General features: G+C 34.2%; 1 protein-coding gene across 28 annotated transcripts in view; it reads left to right on the top strand.

Moving 5' to 3' along the window:
* Positions 1-22,991, top strand: part of FNBP1 (formin binding protein 1) — a 190,783-nt gene that overhangs the window by 105,613 nt on the left and 62,179 nt on the right. For all 28 annotated transcript variants that reach the window (XR_008915342.1, XM_056812555.1, XM_056812550.1 and 25 more), the window contains 2 exons: positions 12,245-12,307; positions 12,785-12,889. Coding sequence is in view for 27 of the 28 variants with exons in the window: in XM_056812555.1 (XP_056668533.1) it covers positions 12,245-12,307; positions 12,785-12,889 (168 nt within the window). In the remaining variant the exon portion in view is untranslated. The remainder of the gene's footprint in view (positions 1-12,244; positions 12,308-12,784; positions 12,890-22,991) is intronic.

Below are 22,991 nucleotides of genomic sequence, written 5' to 3'. Positions count from 1 at the left end.
TTGTGGTGCTGAGAAGAAGGTATATACCTTTTTGTCTCTATTTTTCTCCATATGTCTATTAACTCTAATTTTTCTAAGGTTTCATTCACTTCTTTTACCTCTTTCTTATTTATTATTTGGTTTGATTTATCTAAATTTGGTAGTGGTTGGTTCAAGTCTCCCACTAATATGGTTTTATGTTTTGATTTCTTTAACTGAAAATTGCCTATTCATTGGAGATTCATTGGAGAATGGCTTGATTTTTTGTACAATTGGTTTAGCTCTTTTATAAAATTGAATAATTAGACCTTTGTCAGAGGTTTTTGTACACACCTGGTAATCATAACTCTGAATGTGAATGGAATGAACTCACCCATAAAACATAATCAAATATCAGAGTGGATTAGAATCCAAAACCCTACCATATGCTGTCTACAAGAAACACACATGAGGAAGGTAGATATGCATAGGGTGAAAGTAAGTGGATGGAGCCAAATCTATTGGGCATCAACTGATAAAAAGAAGGCAGGAGTAGCAATCATGATATCTGACAAAGACAAAGTAAAAATAAATTTAGTTAAAAGAGATAGGGAAGGTAACTACATCCTGATAAAAGACAGTATAGACAATGAGGAAATATCTGTACTCAATATGTATGTACCAAATGGCATAGCATCCATATTTCTAAAATAGAAACTAGTGGAGCTCAAAGATGAAATAGATAGAAAAAATATACTAGTGGGAGACCTGAACTTCCTCTATCTGAACTAGATAAATCAAACCAAAAAATTAAATAGGAAAGAGGTAAGAGAAGTAAATGAAATCTTAGAAAAATTAGAGTTAGTAAGATATATGGAGAAAAATAGATAATCACAAAAAGAAATACACCTTCTTTTCAGCAGCACATGGTATATTCATAAAAATTGACCATGTATTAGGGCATAAAAACATGGCAAACAAGTGCAAAAGAGCAGAAATAATAAATGCAACCTTTTCAGATCACAATGCAATGAAAATAATAATTAGTAAGGGTACATGGAGAGGTAAGTACAAAATTAATTGGAAATTAAACAATATTCTCTAAAACCGGTTAAAGAATAAATCATAGAAACATTAATTTCATTGAAGAAAATGACAATGATGAGACATCCTTTCAAAACGTATGGGATGCAGCCAAAGCAGTTCTCAGGGGGAAATTTATATTCTTGAGTTCATATATTGACAATTTAGGGAGGGCAGAGGTCAATGAATTGGACATGCAAATTAAAAAACTAGAAAGTGAACAAATTAAAAATCCTCAGATGAAGACTAAATTAGAGATCCTAAAAATCAAAGGAGAAATTAATAAAATTGGAAGTCAAAGAACTATTGATTTAATAAATAAGACTAGAAGCTGATACTTTGAAAAACAAATAAAATAGACAAAGTACTGGTCAGTCTAATTAAAAAAAGGAAAGAAGAAAATCAAATTGACAGTATCCAAGATGAAAAGAGAGGCCTCACCTTTAATGAAGAGGAAATTAAGGCAATTATTAAAAACCATTATGCCCAATTATATGGCAACAAATATGGCAATCTAGGTGATATGGATGAATACTTACAAAAATATAAATTGCCTAGACTAACAGAAAAAGAAATAGATTACCTAAATAACCCCATATCAGAAAAAGAAATTGAACCATCAAAGATCTCCCTAGAAAAAATCCTCAGGTCCAGATGGATTCACAAAAGAATTCTATCAAACATTCAAAGAACAACTAATCCCAATATTATACAAACTATTTGACAGAATAAGCAAAAAAGGAGTCCTACCAAATTCATTTTACGACACAAATATGGTACTGTCCCAAAGCCAGGCAGATCATAAACAGAGAAAGAAAACTATAGACCAATCTCCTTAATGAATATAGATGCAAACATCTTAAATATGATACTAGCAAAAAGACTCCAACAAGTGATCAGGAGGGTCATTCACTATGATCAAGTTGGATTTATACCAGGAATGCAAGGATGGTTCAATTAGGAAAACCATCCACATAAATGACCATATCAACAAGCAAACCAACATAAATCACATGATTTTCTCAATAGATGCAGAAAAGGCCTTTGATAAAATACAACACCCATTCCTTTAAAAACACTAGAAAGCATAGGAAAGCATAGGTCTTTCCTAAAAATAATAAACAGTATATATCTAAAACCATCAGCAAACATCATCTGCAATGGGGATAAACTAGAGACATTCCCAATAAGATCAGGAGATTAAGGATGCCTATTATCACTTCTATTATTTAACATTGTACTAGAAACACTAGCAGTAGCACTTAGAGAAGAAAAAGAAATTGAAAGTATTAAAATTGGCAATGAGGAGACCAAGCTATCACTCTTTGATGATGATATAATGGTCTACTTAAAGAATCCTAGAGAATCAACCAAAAAGCTAGTTGAAATAATCAACAACTTTAGCAAAGTTGCAGAATGCAACATAAACCTGCATAAGTCATCAGCATTTCTATATATATCTCCAACCCATATCAGCAGCGAGAATTAGGAAGAGAAATTTAAAATCACTGTAGATAATATAAAATACTTAGGAATCTATCTGCTGTACATTTATTTTAGTAACTAATTTAAGTTATATTTCTGGCAACAGCCATAGAACAAGAGAAACCTTAACTTATGTACAAAGATTGTATGAAAAAACACCAGATTTTGAGTCAATAGAGCTGTCTGTATTCATGTCCAAGGTCCTGCTGTTTATTAGCTGCTCCATTATTTTGGTCATGTCACTAACTTCATGAAGCATCAGATTCTTTAAAGTGGCCATGATTATCATTGTATTACCTAACTTACAGAATGTTAAGCTCATGAGCAATATTGTTTATAAAATATTTGGAACCTTAAAGTACTATGCTAACATAAGCATTATTGTAGGTTTTGCTTAATCTAGTTGAATATCGTATTTTTTTTTTAATTTTTCTCCTTTCTTGGTTCTAGGTGTCAGGAATATTGAATAATTGTAAAGTAGAACACATTCCACGAAAATTCCATGATGAGAAAGTTAAATAAGATATAACTACCTATTCATATACAAATCGTACTTCTTGTGAAGCAGTAGAACTAACATTTTGGTTTCCTGAAAAATTTAGTCTAAAGATCAAAAGCCGGTTAATTGTCACTTTCCTGGTCATTTCTTAATTGGAAGTAACTTTCCAACTATCAATATCAAGCATTTTATCACCTTGAAGAAGCTTTTCTTCTCCTTTTGTGGTTAATCAAAACTAATTTGGGGGGCAGCTGGGTGGCTCAATGAATTGAGAGACAGATCCAGAGACAGGAGGTTCTGGATTCAAATCTGACCTCAGATACTTTCTAGCTATGTGACCCTGGGCAAGTCACTTGACTCCCAATGCCTAGCTCTCACCACTCTTCTTCCTTAGAACCAATACACAATATTGATTCTATGAGGAATGGTAAGGGTTTTTTAAAAAATTTTAAAAGAAACAAACAAACAACTAATTTGTTTAGTCTTCTAGAATCCCATGAATTTTTTTTTTAATCCTTACTTTCACCTTAGAATCAATACTGTGTATTGGTTCCAAGGCAGAAGAGTGGTAAGGGCTGGGCAGTGGAGCTTAAGTGATTGGTCTAGGGGCCCACAGCTGGGAAGTGTCCAAGGTCAGATATAAACCCAGGACTTCCCATGTAAAGGTCTGGCTCTCAATCCCCCGAGCCACCCAGCTGCCTCCATTATCCTACAATTTTGACTCACTATAGTGAATGTGTCCCATATGAGAATAGGAGTCATTTCCCCCTAAATTTCTAGTAGATAGTGATTTTGATATCTGATATGTTTATTTAATTTACATAAATGAATAGATGATATAAAGTAATCATGAGCTTAAGTATTATATAGTAGGTAAAGAGTAAACTTTGGATTGAGGATATTAGAGCAATGATGTTGCCTCTGGCACAAACTTGGTATGGGGTGTTAGATATTGGTTTATACCTAGTTTCTGCCATACTGTTTTCCATTTTCCCCAGCAGTTTTTGTCAAATAATGAGTTCTTATCCTCAAAGCTGGGATATTTATCTTTTTAACATGTTGATGTTCTTTCTGTTTTTTCATTGTTGTTGATATTGTGTACATTGTTTTCATCATTCTGCTTACTTTACTTTCTCCATCATTTTATCTATTTGTAATTTCTCACAGCATAGTAATATTCCATGGTATTCATGTGCCATAGTTTGCTTAGCTATTCTCTAATTGAATTAGCATTTCATTCTCATGTACAAAAAATGTTGCTATAATATTTTGGCTTTTCTTTTTTATTTTTTACTTCCTTGGGCTTTATGCCCAGAAGTAGAATCTCTGGATCAAAGCATAGTAAGTCAATAAATATTTTTAACCATCTATTACATTCCTGGCATGGTGCTAAATGCTAAAGATATAAAGAAAGGGGAAAAATCATTCTTACTTCAAGGAGCTCACAGTCTAATGGGGGAGACTTCATGAAAATAATTATGTAAAAATGAGATTTGTGCAGGTTAAGATGGAAATAACCAATAGAGGGAAGGCACTAGCATTAATGGGAATCACAGAAGATTTCTTGTAAAAGGCATTTTTGAGCTGAGATTTGAAGGAAGCCAGAGTAGCCAGGAGGTGATGAAGAGGGAGAGAATTCTAAGCATTGGAGGGAGCCAATGAAAATGCCTGGAGTCTGGAAATGGGGTGTCTTGTGTGAGGAAAATGAAAGGGGTCATATCAATGGATTTCAGAGTACATTGAGAGAAATAATGTTTAAGAAGACTGAAACGGTGGGAGGGAGAGATAGTAAAGGGCTTTGAATGCAAAACAGAAATTTATATTTAATCCTGGATGCAATAGAGAGCCACTGAAGAGGGCAGAAGAGGGTGAGGTCATTGGCCAGCTGAGTAGATGATAGATGATAGATTGGATTGGGGAGAGACTTGAGGCAAGGAGATTTACCAGTAGACTGTCATGATAATCTTGGCTTGAGGTAATGAAGGGCTGTCTAAGAGTGATGGCATTATCAGAGGAGAGAAGGATTTCTATATGAGAGATGTTTGTTAATAATGGACAGGACTTGGCAAAGGATTGGATACTGCAGGGTGAGAGAGTAAGGAATCAAGAATGATACCTGGGGAGCAATTAGGTAGCACAGTAGATAGAGCACCAGGCCTAGACTTGAAAAGACCTTGGTTCAATTCTGGCCTTAGACACTGCCATATCTGTGTGACCCTGGACAAGTCATTTAACCCCAGTTATCTAGCTCTTGCTGCTCTTCTGGCTTAGAATAAGAATGATACCTAGGTTATAAGAGAGAATGACTGCACTTAATCATAATAAAGTAGTTCCAAAGTAGAAATAACTTGGGAATGGGAAGATAACAAGTTCAGTTTTGGTTGACATGTGACATTTAAGATGTCTCAAATGGGGGGCAGCTGGGTGGCTCAGTGGATTGAGAGCCAGGCCTAGAGACCGTAATGGTAAAAAAAAAAAAAGATGTCTCAAATGGGTGAGATGTTCAAAAAGTACTTGGATATGTGAGATTAGAAGTTAGAAGAAAGATTAAAGTTGGGTTAGTAGATATGATTGACTGTAGATTGATTGATTGACATAGAAGTCAAAATTTAAACTATGAAGTTCATGAATTCAATAAGTGAAATAGTACAGTTTTGGGGTCAAGATGGAGAAGAAAGGAGAGGGTAGCCAATGTGGGGTTGATTGTCTGCGAAAGAACTGAGAAGATGCAGTATTATAGGTCCGTGGGGGGGTTGATCTTCAAGTCAAAGGGAGAATGACAACAAATTATGATTAGACAGAGGAATTTCAGATCTCATAAACATGGAAAAAGAGCACTTGTGGGTTCTGATAAGGACAAGGAAATGACTATTTCTGTATAGCTGAGGTGAGAAGAAAGACTAGGTCATTGATACTACAACAACATGTCACAAAGATATTACATTGTGATCGAACAAGATTTTTACCAAGAATGCAGGGATATTTTAATATAATGAAAACTATCAACATAAATGATAATATTAATAACAAAAGTAATAAAGAGCATATGATCATAGCAATAGATGCAGAAAAAGCCTATGACAAAATAACAACCATTCCTATTAAAAATACTGGAAAGCATAGATATAAGTGGATTTTTTCTTTTCTTTTTTTATAACCCTTACCTTCCTTCTTGGAGTCAATACTGTGTATTGGCTCCAAGGCAGAAGAGTGGTAAGGGCTGGCAATGGGGGTTAAATGACTTTTCCAGGGTCACATAGCTAGAAAGAGTCTGGGACAAGTTTTGAACCGAGGACCTCCTGTCTCTAGGCCTGGCTCTCAATCCACTGAGTGACCCAGCTGTCCCCATAAATTTTTTCTTATAATGAAATAAAGCATCTACCTAAGACCATCAGCAAATATTATTTGTAATGAGGAAAAGGTAAAAGCCTTCCCAATAACATTAGGAATGAATGAAGGATGCCCATCATCACCAATATTATTTAACATAGTATTAGGAATGCTAGCAATAGCAGTAAGAGAAGAAAAAGAAATTGAAGCAATCAGAATGGGCAAAAAAGTAATAAAACTTTCAATTTGCAGATGAAATGATGGTGTATGTGGAAAATCCTAGAGACTTAACTAAAAAGATAGTTAAATTGGGAAGGGGAGAAAGGGGAAAATAGAATGGGACAAATTATTGCACATAAAAGAGGAATGAAAGCATTCACAGTAGAGGTTAAGATGGGAGATATGGGAAGGAGAGAATGTCAGAATTGGCTCAATGAGGGAAGAATGTACCCTATCTGTTGGGTATAGAAAGCTATCTTACCCTATAGGAAAATAGGAGGGGAAAAAGAGGGGTGGGGTTGAAAGAAGAGAGGGCAAATTGGGGAGAGGGAGGTCAGAAACTAAACAGGAGTTAACAGGATGGAAAATAATACACAATAATCATAATGATGTAAACATTTTTACAAGTCTCTAATAAAGGCCTCATTTCTCAAATACATAGAGAAATGATCTGAATATATAAGAATACAAGTCATTCATCAACTGTAAAATGATCAAAGGAAATGAACAGGCAGTTCACGGGCAAAGTAATTAAAACTCTCTAGTCATGCAAAAAAATGCTCCAAATCACTATTAATTAGAGAAATACAAATTAAAACAGGTCTGAGATATCACCCCATACTTATCAGATTGGCTGCAACTATGACAGAAAAGAAAAATAACAAAATTTGGAGGGAATATGAGAAAGCTGGGACAGGAATGCATTGTTGAGGGAGGTGTTAACTGATTCAATCATTCAGAAGAGCAATTTGGATCTATGCCAAAAGGGCTCTAAAATAGTATATACCATTATTGGCAAACCTTTTAGAGATGGAGTGCTGGGTCCTGCCCCCAGCACACCTCTTATACAGAATGCTGTGCCCTTACCCCATACAGGGGAGGGAGAAAGTTCTCCCATGGGACTGCTGAGAGGGGCTGGTGAAGTAAAGAATGACCTCAGAGTGTGTAGAGAGGGAAAGGGTAGCTGCCTGTGTGATCTGCTCCCCTCCAGTTCTGCTGCATGTGAGCCACCCACCTTAACCCCTGGGCTGTTGGGCAGAGGGACAGGGAGTGTGAAAAAATATTTCATCAGGCCTGGTCAAGAGGGGAAGGGGACCAGCTCTGCCCAAGTCCCTCTGCCTTTCTAGTAACTACTGGTGGTTGAGAAGGGCAACTGGGGGCAGGGAAGGGCAGTGCCCACAGAGAGCTCTCTACATGCCATCTTTGGCACCCTTGCCATAGGTCTCCATCACTGGTATACAGTTGTCCCTAGATATATAACAGTTCACTTACTGTGGCTTCACTCTACTGTGGCTTAAAAACAAACAAACAAACATAAAATTCAGTATTGTGGAGTGATACTTCTAGTGGCTCAGTATTGGCTGATGGAATGACAGGCAACCAATCACAGTGCTGTGTTCTGTATCCTGGGTGCTGATTGGCTCAGTGACTATAGGTTAATATTAATGTGGAAAAGGTTTATAGTAGAGTGGGAAGGGTTTATAAAGCCTTATGATATCAATAAATAATAAAATATAGAATATATTTATATTTTATATTATATATCATATATTATAAATATATGATATATATAATAAAATATAATGCCACTATTTCATCGATTTTCACTTATCACAGAGGTCTCTGGAACATAATTCCCATGATACATGAGGTTTTGCTATCCTCTTTGAACCAGGAATACCATTACTAGGTTTTTATCCCAAAGGCTAAAAAACAAAAAAGGGGGGGAGGACTTCTAGGTACAAAAATATTTAAAGCAGCTCTTTTTTAGGGTGGAAAGATTTGGAAAATTTGGGGATATCCATCAATTGGGGAATGACTGTGTAAGTTATAGTATATAATTGTAATGGAATACTATTGTGCTATAAGAAATGACAAACAGGAGGAGCTCAGAAAAACCTGGAAAGACTTAAAGGAGCTGAAGAAATAAGCAGAACCAGGAAGACGCTGTATAGTGATGGGAATACTTTAAAATGAACAACTATGAATAATAGCTATTCTCAGCAATACAATGAAAAACTTTTTTCACTTAAAATTTTTTTATTTGAGTTTCCTTGCATAAAATGTTTAACATAGGAAAATGTTTTATATAATTGCTCATTTAAAATCCATATGAGATTGCTTACTATCTCAAGGGGCATGAGGAGCTATGGGAGGGGAAAGGAAGTAGAAAATGCATGACTTGATATTCTTTGAAAAATGTTAGAAGCTATTTTTACATGTAATTAGGGGAAAGATAAAATTTAATACCTTAAAAAAGGATTGTAGATCTTGTATTTCTACAAATAAATTTTGTGGGGTTTTTTGCTATTTTGTTATTATTTTGTCAAAGTATTTTGCTAGCAAATGTATCTGTCTTGATTGTGCCTTAATAAATTGAATCATGGAAATTGTGTGTATTCAGCAATTATTTCTAATGGGATTTCTTTTTCTTTCATGTCTTTTTGGATTTTTTTCAGTACTATATAGAAATACCAATAATTTTTGTATATATATTTTATGTCACTTTACTTTAATGTGTTGTCTTACTTTCTTCATTCATCATTATTTTTTTCTTAAAATTTTAATTAATATATTTAGAATAATTTTCCATTTTTTTCAAGCTTTCTATTTTATGTTATTTATGAAGGTTTTTTTAGTCGAAAATGCTTTATTTAATTAATTAATTTGGGATATTTTTCATGTTTACAAGATTCTTGTTCTTTTCCTTCCCCCCTACCCCCGGTCCCCCACCCACACATACCTGATGTGCCATTCCACTGGGTTTTTCATGTATCAAGACCTATTTCCCTATTATTGATAATTGCACCAGGGTAATCATTTAGAGTCTACATCCCCAATCATGTCCTCATTGAACCATGTGATCAAACAGTTGTTTTTCTTCTCTGTTTCTACTCCCACAGTTCTTTCTCTGCATGTGGATAGTGTTCTTTCTCATAAGTCCCTCAGAATTGTCCTGGATCATTTCATTGCTGCTAGTAGAGAAGTCCATATATTCGATTGTGCTACAGTGTATCAGTCTCTGTGTATAATGTTCTTCTGGTTCTGCTCCTTTCACTCTGCATCACTTCCTGGACGTTGTTCCAGTTCCCATGGAATTCCTCCAGTTCATTATTCCTTTGCACACAATAGTATTCCATCACCAACAGATACCACAATTTGTTCAGCCATTCCCCAATTGAAGGGCATCCCCTCATTTTCCAATTTTTTGCCACCACAAAGAGCGCAGCTATGAATATTTTTGTACGAGTCTTTTTCCTTATGATCTCTTTGGGGTACAAACCCAGCAGTGCTATAGCTGGATCAAAGGGCAGACAGTCTTTTTCTCTTCTTTGCCAGTCTTTATATATTAATTACACATGTTTTCCTGTCACTAGCATTTCTAGAACTTTGTCTAATTATAGTGGGAAAGGGGGGGCAATTTTGTCTCCTCCTCCCCAACCCTTCCCATCCTCTCATATTCATTGGGACAGATAATAGTGTTTTCTCATTGTAGATAATGCTATCCTTTGGGTGATGTATGTATTTGTATGCATATACATATTTCTTTGTCACATAAAGAAAGAAAATTCAGTTCAGTCATTATTTTAGCTGTGTTCAATTATTTGTGACCTCCTTTGGAATTTTCTTGACAAAGATACTGGAATGATTTGCCAGTTCCTTCTTTAGCTCATTTTACAGATGAGGAACTAAGGAGAACAGAGTTAAGTGACCTGCCCAGCGTCACATGGTTAGTAAGTGTCTGAGGCCAGATTTGAACTCAGGAAGGTGAATCTTCCTGACTTTAGCTCCAGCTCTCTACACTGTTCCATTTAGATGTCTTATGGGGGGGGGGGGGTGGCTCTCTCCCATGTCTACCAGTTTAGTAACTCTATCCAAAAAAAAGAAAATACTTTCACAAGATATATTTTTTTTTAACCTGTACTAGCTATGAATGATCATTATTAAGTGCCCCTAACTAGTTTCAGATCTGGCCTTAGACACTTTCTGGTATCCTCAGACAAGTCACTTAATTATTTAGCCCTCACCATTCTTCTGCCTTGGAACAGATACTCAGTATCGATTCTTAGAAAGAAGATAAAGGCTTTTAAAAAATGCCCATAAACTAACCTTACTTTAATTAGTGAATTTTGGAATTTTGCAAGGGATGAAATTCATGGTTATCAACTTATACTTTGATGAATCTTTTTTTTATCTCTTTTTAAATATAAGGACAACATTTAACAAGCTCATGTTTTATAAAATTTTTCAAAGGACATAATTACTACAGGAATCACATTGTCAAGTCACAGTACCTTGTTATATAGTTTTCTTTCTTAATACAGTAACTATCAGTTCCAAATTCCAAGGCAGATGAACAGTAAGAACTAGACAACTGAGGTTATGTGACTTGCCCAGGGTCAAATAGCTAGGAAGTATCTGTGGCCAGGTTTGAATCTGGACCTCCCTTCTCTAGACCTGGCTTGCTACCTGCTAAGCCATCTAGCTGTTCCTGATAACTTGGCTTCTAATTATAAATAAATAATATTGCAAATGCAAAAATACTTTTAAAATTCAGAGTTGTAAGACAGCAGAGCTTCTAAAAATCACATTTAGATCAACAAAAAAGCTCTATAATAAAATAAAATCCATACATTTCTGTTGGTAAAAGCACTGTGCTATGATAACTATATTGTATAGTGACCCTCAAATGACAGGTAGTATGGTTATAGTTAACCTATTTTTACCACTACATTTGTAAAAATTCTTAAAGCTTTAGAATGTTGGATGAGTTTTTTTCCATTAGTGTAAAAAACTGCCTTTATCCTTTTACATTGATATCTGTAGGAATTTTTATTTTTATATTTCTCCCTTCAACTTACCTCTTCACATAAACTTTTAGCCCGCATGAATTGTACTATTAGAGTATCATTGGACAAGGTCATTGAACTATGTAATTGTTACTAATTCTGGGACATATAGTTATCAGACAACTGATAGGACTATAATTGGCCCCCAAAATTGTGATATTTGTACCTTAGACTGAACTCATTGCCTAAAGAACTTTTAGCTAAAAGTCTATATTAATTTTTTTTTAAACCCTTACCTTCCTTCTTGGAGTCAATACTGTGTATTGGCTCCAAGGCAGAAGAGTGGTAAGGGCTAGGCAATGGGGGTCAAGTGACTTGGCCAGGGTCACACAGCTGGGAAGTGTCTGAAGCCAGATTTGAACCTAGGACCTCCCATCTCTAGGCCTGGCTCTCAATCTACTGAGTCACCTAGCTGCCCCTATATTAATTTTTCTTTAACAAGGCATGTTTTTACCTTACACATGTAAAAATAACTTAGAAAATATGTACTCTTCTTATTTGAAATAGAAATTTTGTTTTTTAAAAGGTTTTATATATAGATTTTATTTTTATGTTACCTTCATTTTCCAGTCTTTTCTTTCCCCATGCAGAGAACAATCTCATATAACAAAGAATCAGGAAGGAAATAGGAAAAAAACACAGTTCAGTACATTAACTAAGTCCAACATATGCAGTTGGACTGGAAATTTTGGAACATATCTTCTTCTTCAACCAATGCCCTTTGTTCATTTTTTATTGTGGTGGTGTTTTTTTGCTCACTTTGAAGTCTTAAATTTCTTATGATCACAAATTTATTTTCATTTGTTTCTTTTCTCTCCAGCATTTCCATGATGGTCGGAAGGCACAACAACACATTGAAACTTGCTGGAAACAACTTGAATCAGTAAGTGAAATCTCCCAAAGAAATATATACATAAGACCAATTCACTCACCCTCAATTGCATACCCCTTGCTGCTGTTCTGTTTTAGAATTAATATTGAGACAGAAGGTAAATATTTGAAGGGGAAAATGGGAAGAAAATTACTTTAATGGAATTTATTTCTAAAATGGTTCTAAGATAAGTTGACTACTAAAATAGCATAATCAGTATTACATGTTCTTAAGAAGTTATAATGTTGTATACTCACCTACATTTTATTCTTTTACTACCTTTTCAGTATTAGAGAACTTTTCAGTGTTTGTTCTTATTACTGAAACAAATGTATACATATTTTAAATTAAATTATACGACATTGATTACAGCATATTTTAGCCACAGATGCTCTTTATTGAGTTGTATACTTATTTTTAAGTAATATCTTTTGCTTTTTTTATTCTAATGGTTTCATAATTAACTATGCCCATTTTTTCTCTTTTTAGAGTAAAAGACGATTTGAGCGAGATTGCAAAGAAGCTGACAGAGCTCAGCAGTATTTTGAAAAAATGGATGCTGACATTAATGTTACAAAAGCAGATGTTGAAAAGGTATATTCTGTCATAGTCATTGTTTCACTTCTTTATTTATCCTTGTCCCTATTTGTCCTTGTCTTGAATCATTCTTGCCCCAAGTTCCATTTCATATATACAGAAAGGGCATTATTTGTGATGTTTCTCCTTTGTTGTTATTACTTCCAGTTCCAGAATTTGAAATTCAGTAGTTCTCACCATTGTGAATTTAGGAAATATATTATTATTATTTGTGTCATCACTAAGAAAAAAGACAAATATTTTGGCACCTTATGTGAAAAGTGTTTTGAGGACGCTAACCTTAATAATCTTTAAAAGGAAAAGGCCCCTTTCTATTATCATTGATTACCAAATAAAACAGTAATTCTCAGGTACTAAACATTTGTAAGTAGTTTTGAACTTTAGTTTACATGTGAAAATGAAATTTTGCTATCATAAAGAGAAGTCCTAGAAATGTGTTTTTGCTCTCCCATTTATTCAGATTGATAAATAATATCACTCATATGTTTTTTATTGCTAAATTAAAGTTACTAATTCAGAAAAGGTGCTTCTCAGAAGTTTCTCCAGAACAAAAAGGGTTTTGGAGAGGAAGTGAAGGAAGCCGTGGTCAAGTGTCAAGTGAAGTAAAACTTAAAGGGTCTGGACCCCTTCCTGAATCAATGTAAATGGAAAGAACAAATGCAATAAGAGTTTAAACAAAAGGCTGATAGAGTATAATAACCCAGATTTGTCACCAAAAATATATGAGAAGTCATTTTGCTTTACTTTTTACAAAGGAGATCATGAATGCAGATGATTGCATATAACATTAGGCATTAGGTTGATTTCTTAGTTCTGAACTTTTTCCTTTCTCTTTCATTATTTATTATAAGAAATGGTTCTCTGGGAGAGACACACAAGAACATAGTTGATGTAAAAAGTTATAAACATACATTTATTTTTCAACAATAATAGCTAACGTTTATGTTGTGCTTTTAAAAAGAATGTTCATTCATGAGTACTATAATTGAAGTAAGGAATATTGACGAGGAAAAGAGAAATTAATTAGCCAAATGACTTTTTATTTGAAGCATCTGATCTTCACACGTTTCCCAAATGAAAGTGCATTTCATTACATTTCAAATTTGGACTACAAAAATAGTTTTGTAATTTGGTCTAGTTATTCTGTGTATATAAAATAACTAGCACTTTAGTGAAAATCAATGCATTCTTTCATTTTGAATGTTTTAGTGTAAGAGTTAAAGATTTAATTCTTATATTGTTATATTCCAGATAAAGTTGTTTTGTTTTTTCAGTTTACTTGATATAATAAGTGTGTTACTTGGTTAAATTTAGTATGCTAAAAAAAAATTGAACCTAATTTTCATCCTTAAGACCCAATTTAGAAAGATATAAGATGAAAAGTTTCCCTAATTCAACCTTTTAAACAAGAAAAATTCAGACAGAAAAGTTAATTTAGAATATTTTTTCCATAATTACATGAATCATATTCTTTACTTCCCTTCCACCCCCCTCCCATAACCAACAAGCAATTCCATTGGGTTTTACTTGTGTCATTGATCAAGACCTATTTCCATATTATTGATATTTGCACTAGGGTGATCATTTAGAATCTACATCCTTAATCATATCCCTATGGAACCATGTGTTCAAGCAGATGTTTTTCTTCTTTGTTTCTGCTCCCACAGTTCTTTCTCATGAGTCCCTCCAAACTGTCCTGGGTCATTGCATTGCTGCTAGTAGAGAAGTCCATTACATTCAATTGTACCACAATGTATCAGTCTCTGTGTAGAATGTTCTCCTGGTTCTGCTCCTCTCACTCTGCATCACTTCCTGGAGGTCTTTCCAGTTCACATGGAATTCCTCCAGTTCATTATTCCTTTGCGCACAATACTATTCCATCACCAACAGATACCACAATTTGTTCAGCTATTCCCCAATTGAAGGGCATCCCCTCATTTTCCAATTTTTTTGCCACCACAAAGAGACAGGCTTTTAACGCCCTTAGGGGCCTAGTTCCAAATTGCCCTCCAGAATGGTTGGATCAATTCACAACTCCACTAGCAGTGCATTAATGTCCCAATTTTGCCACATCCTCTTGAACATTTATTACTTTCTTTTGCCATCATATTAGCCAATCTGCTAGGTGTGAGGTGGTACCTCAGAGTTTTTTTGATTTGCATTTCTCTGATTATAAGAGATTTAGAACACTTTTTAATGTGCTTCTTGGTAATTTTGATGTCTTTATCTGAAAATTACCTATTCATATCCTTTGCCCATCTATCAATTGGGGAATGGCTTGATTTTTTGTATAATTGATTTAGCTCTTTATAAATTTGAGTAATTAGACCTTGTTAGATCTTTAATTCTAAATGGCCAATAAGTTGAAATTTAATAGTGAAGAATTTAAATTTAAAGTCCTGAATTTAGGTTAAAACAAATGAACAACACAAATAAAAAACAGATAAGATATGAGCAAAAAATAATTTTTTGTGTACAAAAGGCCTGAAGGTTCTAATTATAGCCTCCAAGGTCTGTGAAAACTCCTTCTGTTTACTTGTTTCTGTCCCAAAAAGTTATCTTTCTAGTCTCTAAAGTTTAACAACTTTGTTATCCTTGACTCTTCACTTTTATTCAGTAACCCATATAGCTAATGGCTCCCTATTGACTTTAGAATTGAATATTAATTTATCATCATCACTTTCTTTAAAAAATTCTATTTCATTTGTTTTATAGTATACATAATGCACACAAATATAAAATAATAATATATATGTAACTTTTTAGAATATTTATTAACCTTTTATTTTTATTGCCTAAGTTCCTCCTGTAACTTTCCCCATCTGTCTTCCAAAAAGATATCATATGTATAATAAAGAATGTTGTAAAGAAAAAGAGTAAAAAAAAACATTTTGCAAAATCAGCAATACAAAAGAAAAATCTGAGAATATATGAAGTGTTTTAAACTTATGGACCTCCTGCCTTTTGCATAGAGTGGGCACATGTGTTTTCTCATATATCTTCTTTGAGGCCATATTTATTTTTTCAATATTCACTTAAAAAAACTATTTTAGAATTGATACTAAGTATCAGTTTCAAGGTAGAAGGACAGTAAGGGCTAGGTAATTAAGTGATTTGCCCAAGATCACATAGTTAGAAAGTGTACCAGGCCAGATTTGAATCCAGATTTGTTTCTAGGCCTGGCTTTCTAACCCCTGAGCTACCTAACTGACCCTGCATTCATTTTCAATCATTTTGTATTTGTCATTCTTTCAATTTCTCTTATTGTGGTTATTATGTATATTGTATTGTTGTAGCTGCTTGTTTCATTTTCATCATTTCATGTAAGTCTTGTGTGGTTCTTTATGTTTTTGATATTGTCTTATTTCTTATATATACTGCAACTTGTTTAGCCCTTCCCTCCTTGATTGGTATCTGTTTAAATGTATTGCTCTAGGTGTTTATGTATACTTAATATATATAAAAGACTTTCTCTTATTAATGACTTTGGAATTTATGCCTATTAGTGACATCTTTAGGGCAAAACATGGATATTTTAGTCACTTCATTTGCATAATTCCAAATTGCTTTTCAAAATAATTGTACTCCAGGAAAGAGTCCAGATGGAGTGAAAGGAAGCATTTTTGGCTAGCTATCCTATCATATCTCTTCCACAATAACCTAGGAAATGTGCCAGACCAAATTCTGATTGGGAAAATCAAGAAAAAAACCACAGTAAGTAATTTTTTCAGCCCCTGGCAATTTAAAGAGGAAGGCAAAATGGTCTTTGTACACTGGGATGGGTAAGCCAGGAATGAGCGCAGCACTAGCATCACCTAGAAATATCTCAGCAACCAGGAAAAAAGGGGGCTGACACAAAGCACTATGACAAGAGACACTGGGATAGAAAGAGATCCTAGTGGATCCCTGATCTATCACTGATTATAGGTATGGGCACATCTTGCAGCTGTGTCACCCATTACCCAGTTAGAGGTCATAAATCCATGATGAATAGAAGCAGTTGTAAGTGGGGAATCTGACTGTGCAATGAGCAAAAAACAAGTTTCTGAAACTTAGCTGTATGACTGAGTTTAGGAGCTAACTAGCAACTCAATTCTGTCTGTTAGCCCATCACATAAACCTGAAATGGAATAAACAGGATAGGTGTCCTATGCCAAAGAGGAGTCATCATTGCAGTTGCTCTACTTATAGAATCTCCTAGCAGGCTGTCTAGCAGCATTCTACTAAAGCTCAGGCACTAACCAACAAACCTAAATTTGGCTCAAAAACTTCCAGACCTTAGACCAAAGGAAAAGATTGGACATGCAACAAAAAACCCTAGAAAATCAACAAATTAACCACTTCCTCAAATAAACACAGAATAGAAGTCCTGAAAACCAAACATAAGATGAACAAAATTGAAAATAAAAAAACATAGAACTAATAAATCAAACTAAAAATTAGTTTTCAGAGAAAAGAATAAATGAATAAAACCATAAAAAATTTGATATATTTTTTTAAACCCTTATCTTTTGTCTTATAATCAGTACTGTGTATTGTTTCTAAGACAGAAGAGCAGTAAGGGCTAGGCAATGGGGGTCAAGTGACTTGGCCAGGGTCACACAGTTCGTAAGTATCTGAGGTAATATTTGAACCCAGGACCTCCCATCTCTGGTCCTGACTCTCAATCCACTGAGCCACCTAACTGTCCCCAGTTAAATTGATTGTAAAAAGAAAAAAGAAAACTAAATTACTAGTGTCAAAAATGAAAAGGGGATTCAGAACCATTATGGAAGAAATAAAAGAGCTAGGAATTATTTCACCCAACTAAAAGCCAATTAAACCATCTAAATCAACTAGATCAATATTTACAAAAAACATAAACTAGCCAAATAAATATAACAATAAATAAAATAGTGCAACCTTAAAAGAAGTTGAACTAGCCTAAATGAACTCCTAAAGGGGAAAAAAAAAACTCTAGTACCAGATGGATTTACAAGTACATTTTATTAAATTTAAAGAATAATTATTTCTAGTACTTCATAAAAATAGACAAAGAAGGAATCTTTCCAAATTCCTTCTATTACCCAAATACCAACTTGATTCTTAAACCAAAGGGAGTCAAAACAGAGAAGGAAACTATAAACCAACCTTTATAATTAATATTAATCCATAACTTTTAAATAAAATACTAGCAAGGAGACTATAGCAATATCTCACAAAACTCATATGCTCTGACCAGACTGAATTTATTTCAGGAATACTGTGATGATTCAATATTAGAAAAAAATAAGCATAATTGACCATATTAATACCAATAAAACTCCAAAATGACATGTTTTCTTCATAAATGCAGAAAAAACTTTTTTAAAAAATACATTCATTTCTGTCAAATAAAGACAAACAAATCTGATAAGCATATGATTAAATGGAGCTTTCCTTAAAATTATATGTAGTTTCTAACTAAAGCCAAGAGCAAGCACTATTTGTAATTTGGATAATCTAGACGCTTTTCCAATAAGATTATGAATGAAGCAAAAAATCCATTATTATCATTACTATTCAGTCTCCTACTTGAAATAGCAACTATAGTAATGACAGGAAAAAGAATTAGAAGGAATAGGTATAGGCAAAGAGGAAATATAAGTATCACTTTTTGGAGATGGTATAAAATGATTACTTAGCAAACCCATGAATCTCAATTAAAAGAAGTAATCAAAACAGTAATTCTGGGGGCAACTGGGTGGCTCAGTGAATTGAAAGCCTAGCCTAGAGATGGGAGGGCCTGGGTTCAAATTTGACTTCAGGCACTTCCCAGCTGTGTGACCCTGCCAAGTCCCTTAACCCCCATTGCCTAGCCCTTACCACTCTTCTGCCTTGGAAGCAATACACAGTATTGATTCTAAAATGGAAGACAAAGTTTTAAAAACAAAACTGTAATTCAATCAAAGTTGCAGGTTATAAAATTGAGCCATATAAATTGTATATTACCAAAAAAAACACATTTCTTAACAGGAAGAGATAGAGACACTATTAAATATAACTGCAAATATAAAATGCTTATCAGTCTTTCTACTAAGACACAAACAGGGTCTATATGAAAACATTTACAAAGCACTTTTCACACAAATAGACATCTAAACAACTCGAAAATATCTATTACTCATCAGTAAGTCAAGCCAATACAATTTGGAATTATGTGCAAAGGGCTTTAAAAAGACTATCTGCCCTTTGATCCAGCCATACCACTGATGGGTTTGTATCCCAAAGAGATAATAAGGAAAAATACATGTACAAAAGTATTTATAGCTGTGCTCTTTTTGGTGCGAAAAATTGGAAAATGAGGGGGTGTCCATCGACTAGGGAATGGACGAACAAATTGTGGTATCTTTTGGTGATGGAATACTATGCTGAAAGGAATGATGAACTGGAGGAATTCCATGTGAACTGGAACAACCTGCAGGAATTGATGCAGAGTGAAGGGAGCAGAATCAGGAGAACCATATATAAGAGACCGTGGCACAATTGAATGTAATGGATTTCTTTACTAGCAGCAATGCAATGATCCAGGACAATTCTGAGAGACTTATAAGAATGCTGTCCATAGCCAGAGAAAGAACTGTGGGAGTAGAAACACAGAAGGAAGTCATATCCTTGATCACATAGGTCGATGGGGATATGATTGGGGATGTAGACTCTAAATGATCACCCTAGTGCAAATATTAATATTATGGAAATAGGACTTGATCAATAACACATTTAAATCCAGTGGAATTGCTCTTTGGCTACGGGGGGGGGGGGGGAGGAGGAGAGAGGAGGGAACGAACAGGAATCATGCAAGCATTAAAAAACTATAAATTAGTTTTTATTATTAGCTGCCACAATCTATCTAAATGATCTCAAAAAAGGGGCTGCCAGCAGCAGGTGGCATGGATGCAATGGGAACCTGGGGAGAGACACTGCAAATCTTGGAGAGGTTTTTTTTCTTTCTCTTTTACTAATAAATCATTCTAAAGTCCTCAAGATTAATTTTAATTATAACAATAAGGAGATAGCATCACAAAAACCTAGAAAGTCTTGATAAACTGATAAAAAAGTGAACAGAACTAGGAAGATATACAGAAATACAATAATAGCAATTGCGTTATGATGATCAACTATGAAAGACTTAGCAATTCTGATCAATACAAGGATCCACCACAATTCCAAAGGACCCATGATGAAAAGTGCTATTCCACTCTAAATAGAAACCTGATGGGCAAAGAGTGCAGTTTGAAGCATATTTTCTTTTCTTTCTGGTCCCCCCATACCCCTTTGGACATGGGTAAGGCAGGAATTTGTTTTGCATGACTATATACAGTGGGTTTTTCTTGCATTCTCAATATGTAGGGAAGGGAAGAGAAAAAATTTGGCAATGAAAACAAAATAATTGAGTTTTTTTTAAACCGTTCCTTCCACATTAGAATCAATACTACGTATTGGTTCTAAGGCAGAAGAGCAATAAAGGCTAGGCAGTGGGGGTTAAGTGACTTGCCCAGGGTCACACAGCTAGGAAATATCTGAAGACAGATTCAAACCCAGGACCTCCCATCTCGAGGTCTGGGTCTCCATTCATTGAGCTACTCAGCTGTCCCCTGAATTTTTTTTTAAATCACAGAATTCTTTTACTCAATCATAGCTCCAACAACAATGCACTAGTGCTCCTATTTTTGCATAAATCCTACAGCATTAAATATTTCTGTTATCATTATTGCCACATAATAACAAAATTCATTCAGAAAAATAAATGATCTTAACTATCAAGAGAAACAGTGAAAAATTTAGTAAATAAGTGGCAATAGCACTTCCAGATCTCAAACTACATAGGAAAGCAACATTTATAAAAACCTTGAGGACGATGTATGTAAAACCCAGTGGAATTGCTCATTGGAGGGGGTTGGGAGGAGGGGGAGGGGAAAGAACATGAATCATGTAACCATGGGAAAATACCCTTAATTAATTAAATAAATAGACTTAAAATAATAAAAATCTTGAGGCACAGATTTAAAAATACTTGAGAAGTCAAACAATAAAACAGATTAGACAAGAAAGACTAGAGATAATTAAACTCAATAACCTTATATTTGAGGAGCCTAAAAACAAAAATCATTTTGAAAAGAAACCTCTGTTTCTTTTCTATTGGGAAACCTGGAAAACGATCTGGAAGAAATTAGGCTTAAGGGTCAGCTAGGTAGCTCAGTTGATAGAGCCAGGTCTATGGACAAAAAATTCTGGGTTCAAATGTGGCTCAGACACTTCCTAGTTGTATGTTCCTTAATCCCCATTGCCTAGCCCTTACTACTCTTCTGCCTTGGAAGTGATACTTTGTATCAATTCTAAAACTGAAAGCCAGGGGGAAGGAAGGGAAAAGAAATTAGTATATACAAATTTTCACACTGCATTCCATAATAGATTCAAAATAAATTTGTGACCAGAAGGTTATTAAACCTTCAGGGATCAGCTGGGTAGCTCAGTGGATTGAGAGGCCAGCCTAGAGACAGGAGGTCCTGGTTCCAATCTGGCCTCAGATATTTCTTGGCTGTGTGACCCTGGACAAGTCACTTAACCCCCATTGCCTAACCCTTACTGTTCTTCTACCTTGGAACCAATACATAGTATTGACTCTAAGGCTGAAGGTAAGAATTAAAAAAAAAAATTGAAAAGAGAAGCAAATCATGTTTTTCACAGGTATGGATAGGAGAAATATTATTAACCAAACAAAGAATTACAGCAATTACAAAAGATAAAATAGGATTTTGATTTCATGAAATTGAATCATTTTTATAAAAATAAAATCAATGCATCTAGGATGAGAAGGGAAACTATTGGATAGGGGGCAAAACTTTGTACCAAATTTCTTAGGCATGTAAATTAACATAAAATTATTAAAGCATTTCTCAAAAATTGTTTACTCATCACATGCATGTTCAAAAAAGTTTAGAGATTACTTTTTTGGACAACTATAAGCAGTCTAATTAATGTAGTCTAATTGTCTAATTGTTGACCTGTGTATACTTGGTTTGCTTTTATTTTAGTTAGGAAGAAAAAGTTTATGAAAATGAATGGAATGTGAAATAATATTGCTGAACAGAGAGAACAGTGTTTTCTAAATGCATGTGTTAAACCATGTTAGACAGTGAATAATACCCTTTGTCTTGTTTACCCTTGCCTTGTGACTCCTTGCTGTTACATAATTTCTAAGTGCAAAATAGGATATTGTTTAGCAACAACTATAGCTAGCGGTAACAAATAGCTAGAGAAAGTCTAAATAGTTTAAATTATTTTTTGAATCTATATTAATTTCAGAGTTTCTGAAGTTCTCTTAAATAGTTTCTTTGTCAAGAAACAGGCTAACTTCTTTAAAAATCAGTGATAAAAATGAATAAAAATGAAAAACATTTGAAAAAGTAATTTTGTAATACTTTTCAACTAACCATTTTTAATCTATATCTTTTAAAAGATTAGACATTTAAGCTTTTATTAATATAAATGATAATTCTGGAGAAGGGGAAATCTTAAATTTACTTTGCAGTGGGGATTAGAATGCTGAAAAAGAAATGGGATAAAAAATGAGTTTTTAAAGTATGAAATATGTATATGGATTTATATATGCTAATTTATCTAGGTGAGAATTCAAGCAGTTAAGCTGGAAAATGATAAATGAAATTCATTTGGATAATTATTGTGTCTAAAGCCCAAAAAGCAAATGAATCTTAACTACTTAGGAAGTTATATTCAGTTCAATGAGCATGCCTAATGTTTGCCAGACAGCAGCTTGGATTTAGTACCACTTTAACAAAAGCCTCTAGAGTGTGTCAAATTTTTTGACCATTTGTGGAAGCAATCTGTAGTGCACGAGTATTTTAGTTATTCTACGTATAAGGAATTGTACCAGAATTTTTGTTTATTTGGTCCCATTAGATTGAAGTTTTTAACTGGATAATTTGGTATCTTAAATTCTTCCCCTACTCTCTATTTTTCATACTATATCTAACTAGTTATGTTAAGAAAGTATTTAGTGTAGGATGTATGTGTACATTTCTTTTTCCTTTTTTAAAGAAAGCTATGCATTTGTTTTTAA

The sequence above is a fragment of the Monodelphis domestica genome, chromosome 1 (genome assembly GCF_027887165.1).
Source record: "Monodelphis domestica isolate mMonDom1 chromosome 1, mMonDom1.pri, whole genome shotgun sequence".
Taxonomy (NCBI): domain Eukaryota; kingdom Metazoa; phylum Chordata; class Mammalia; order Didelphimorphia; family Didelphidae; genus Monodelphis; species Monodelphis domestica.
This window is presented reverse-complemented; position numbering and strand designations above follow the sequence as displayed.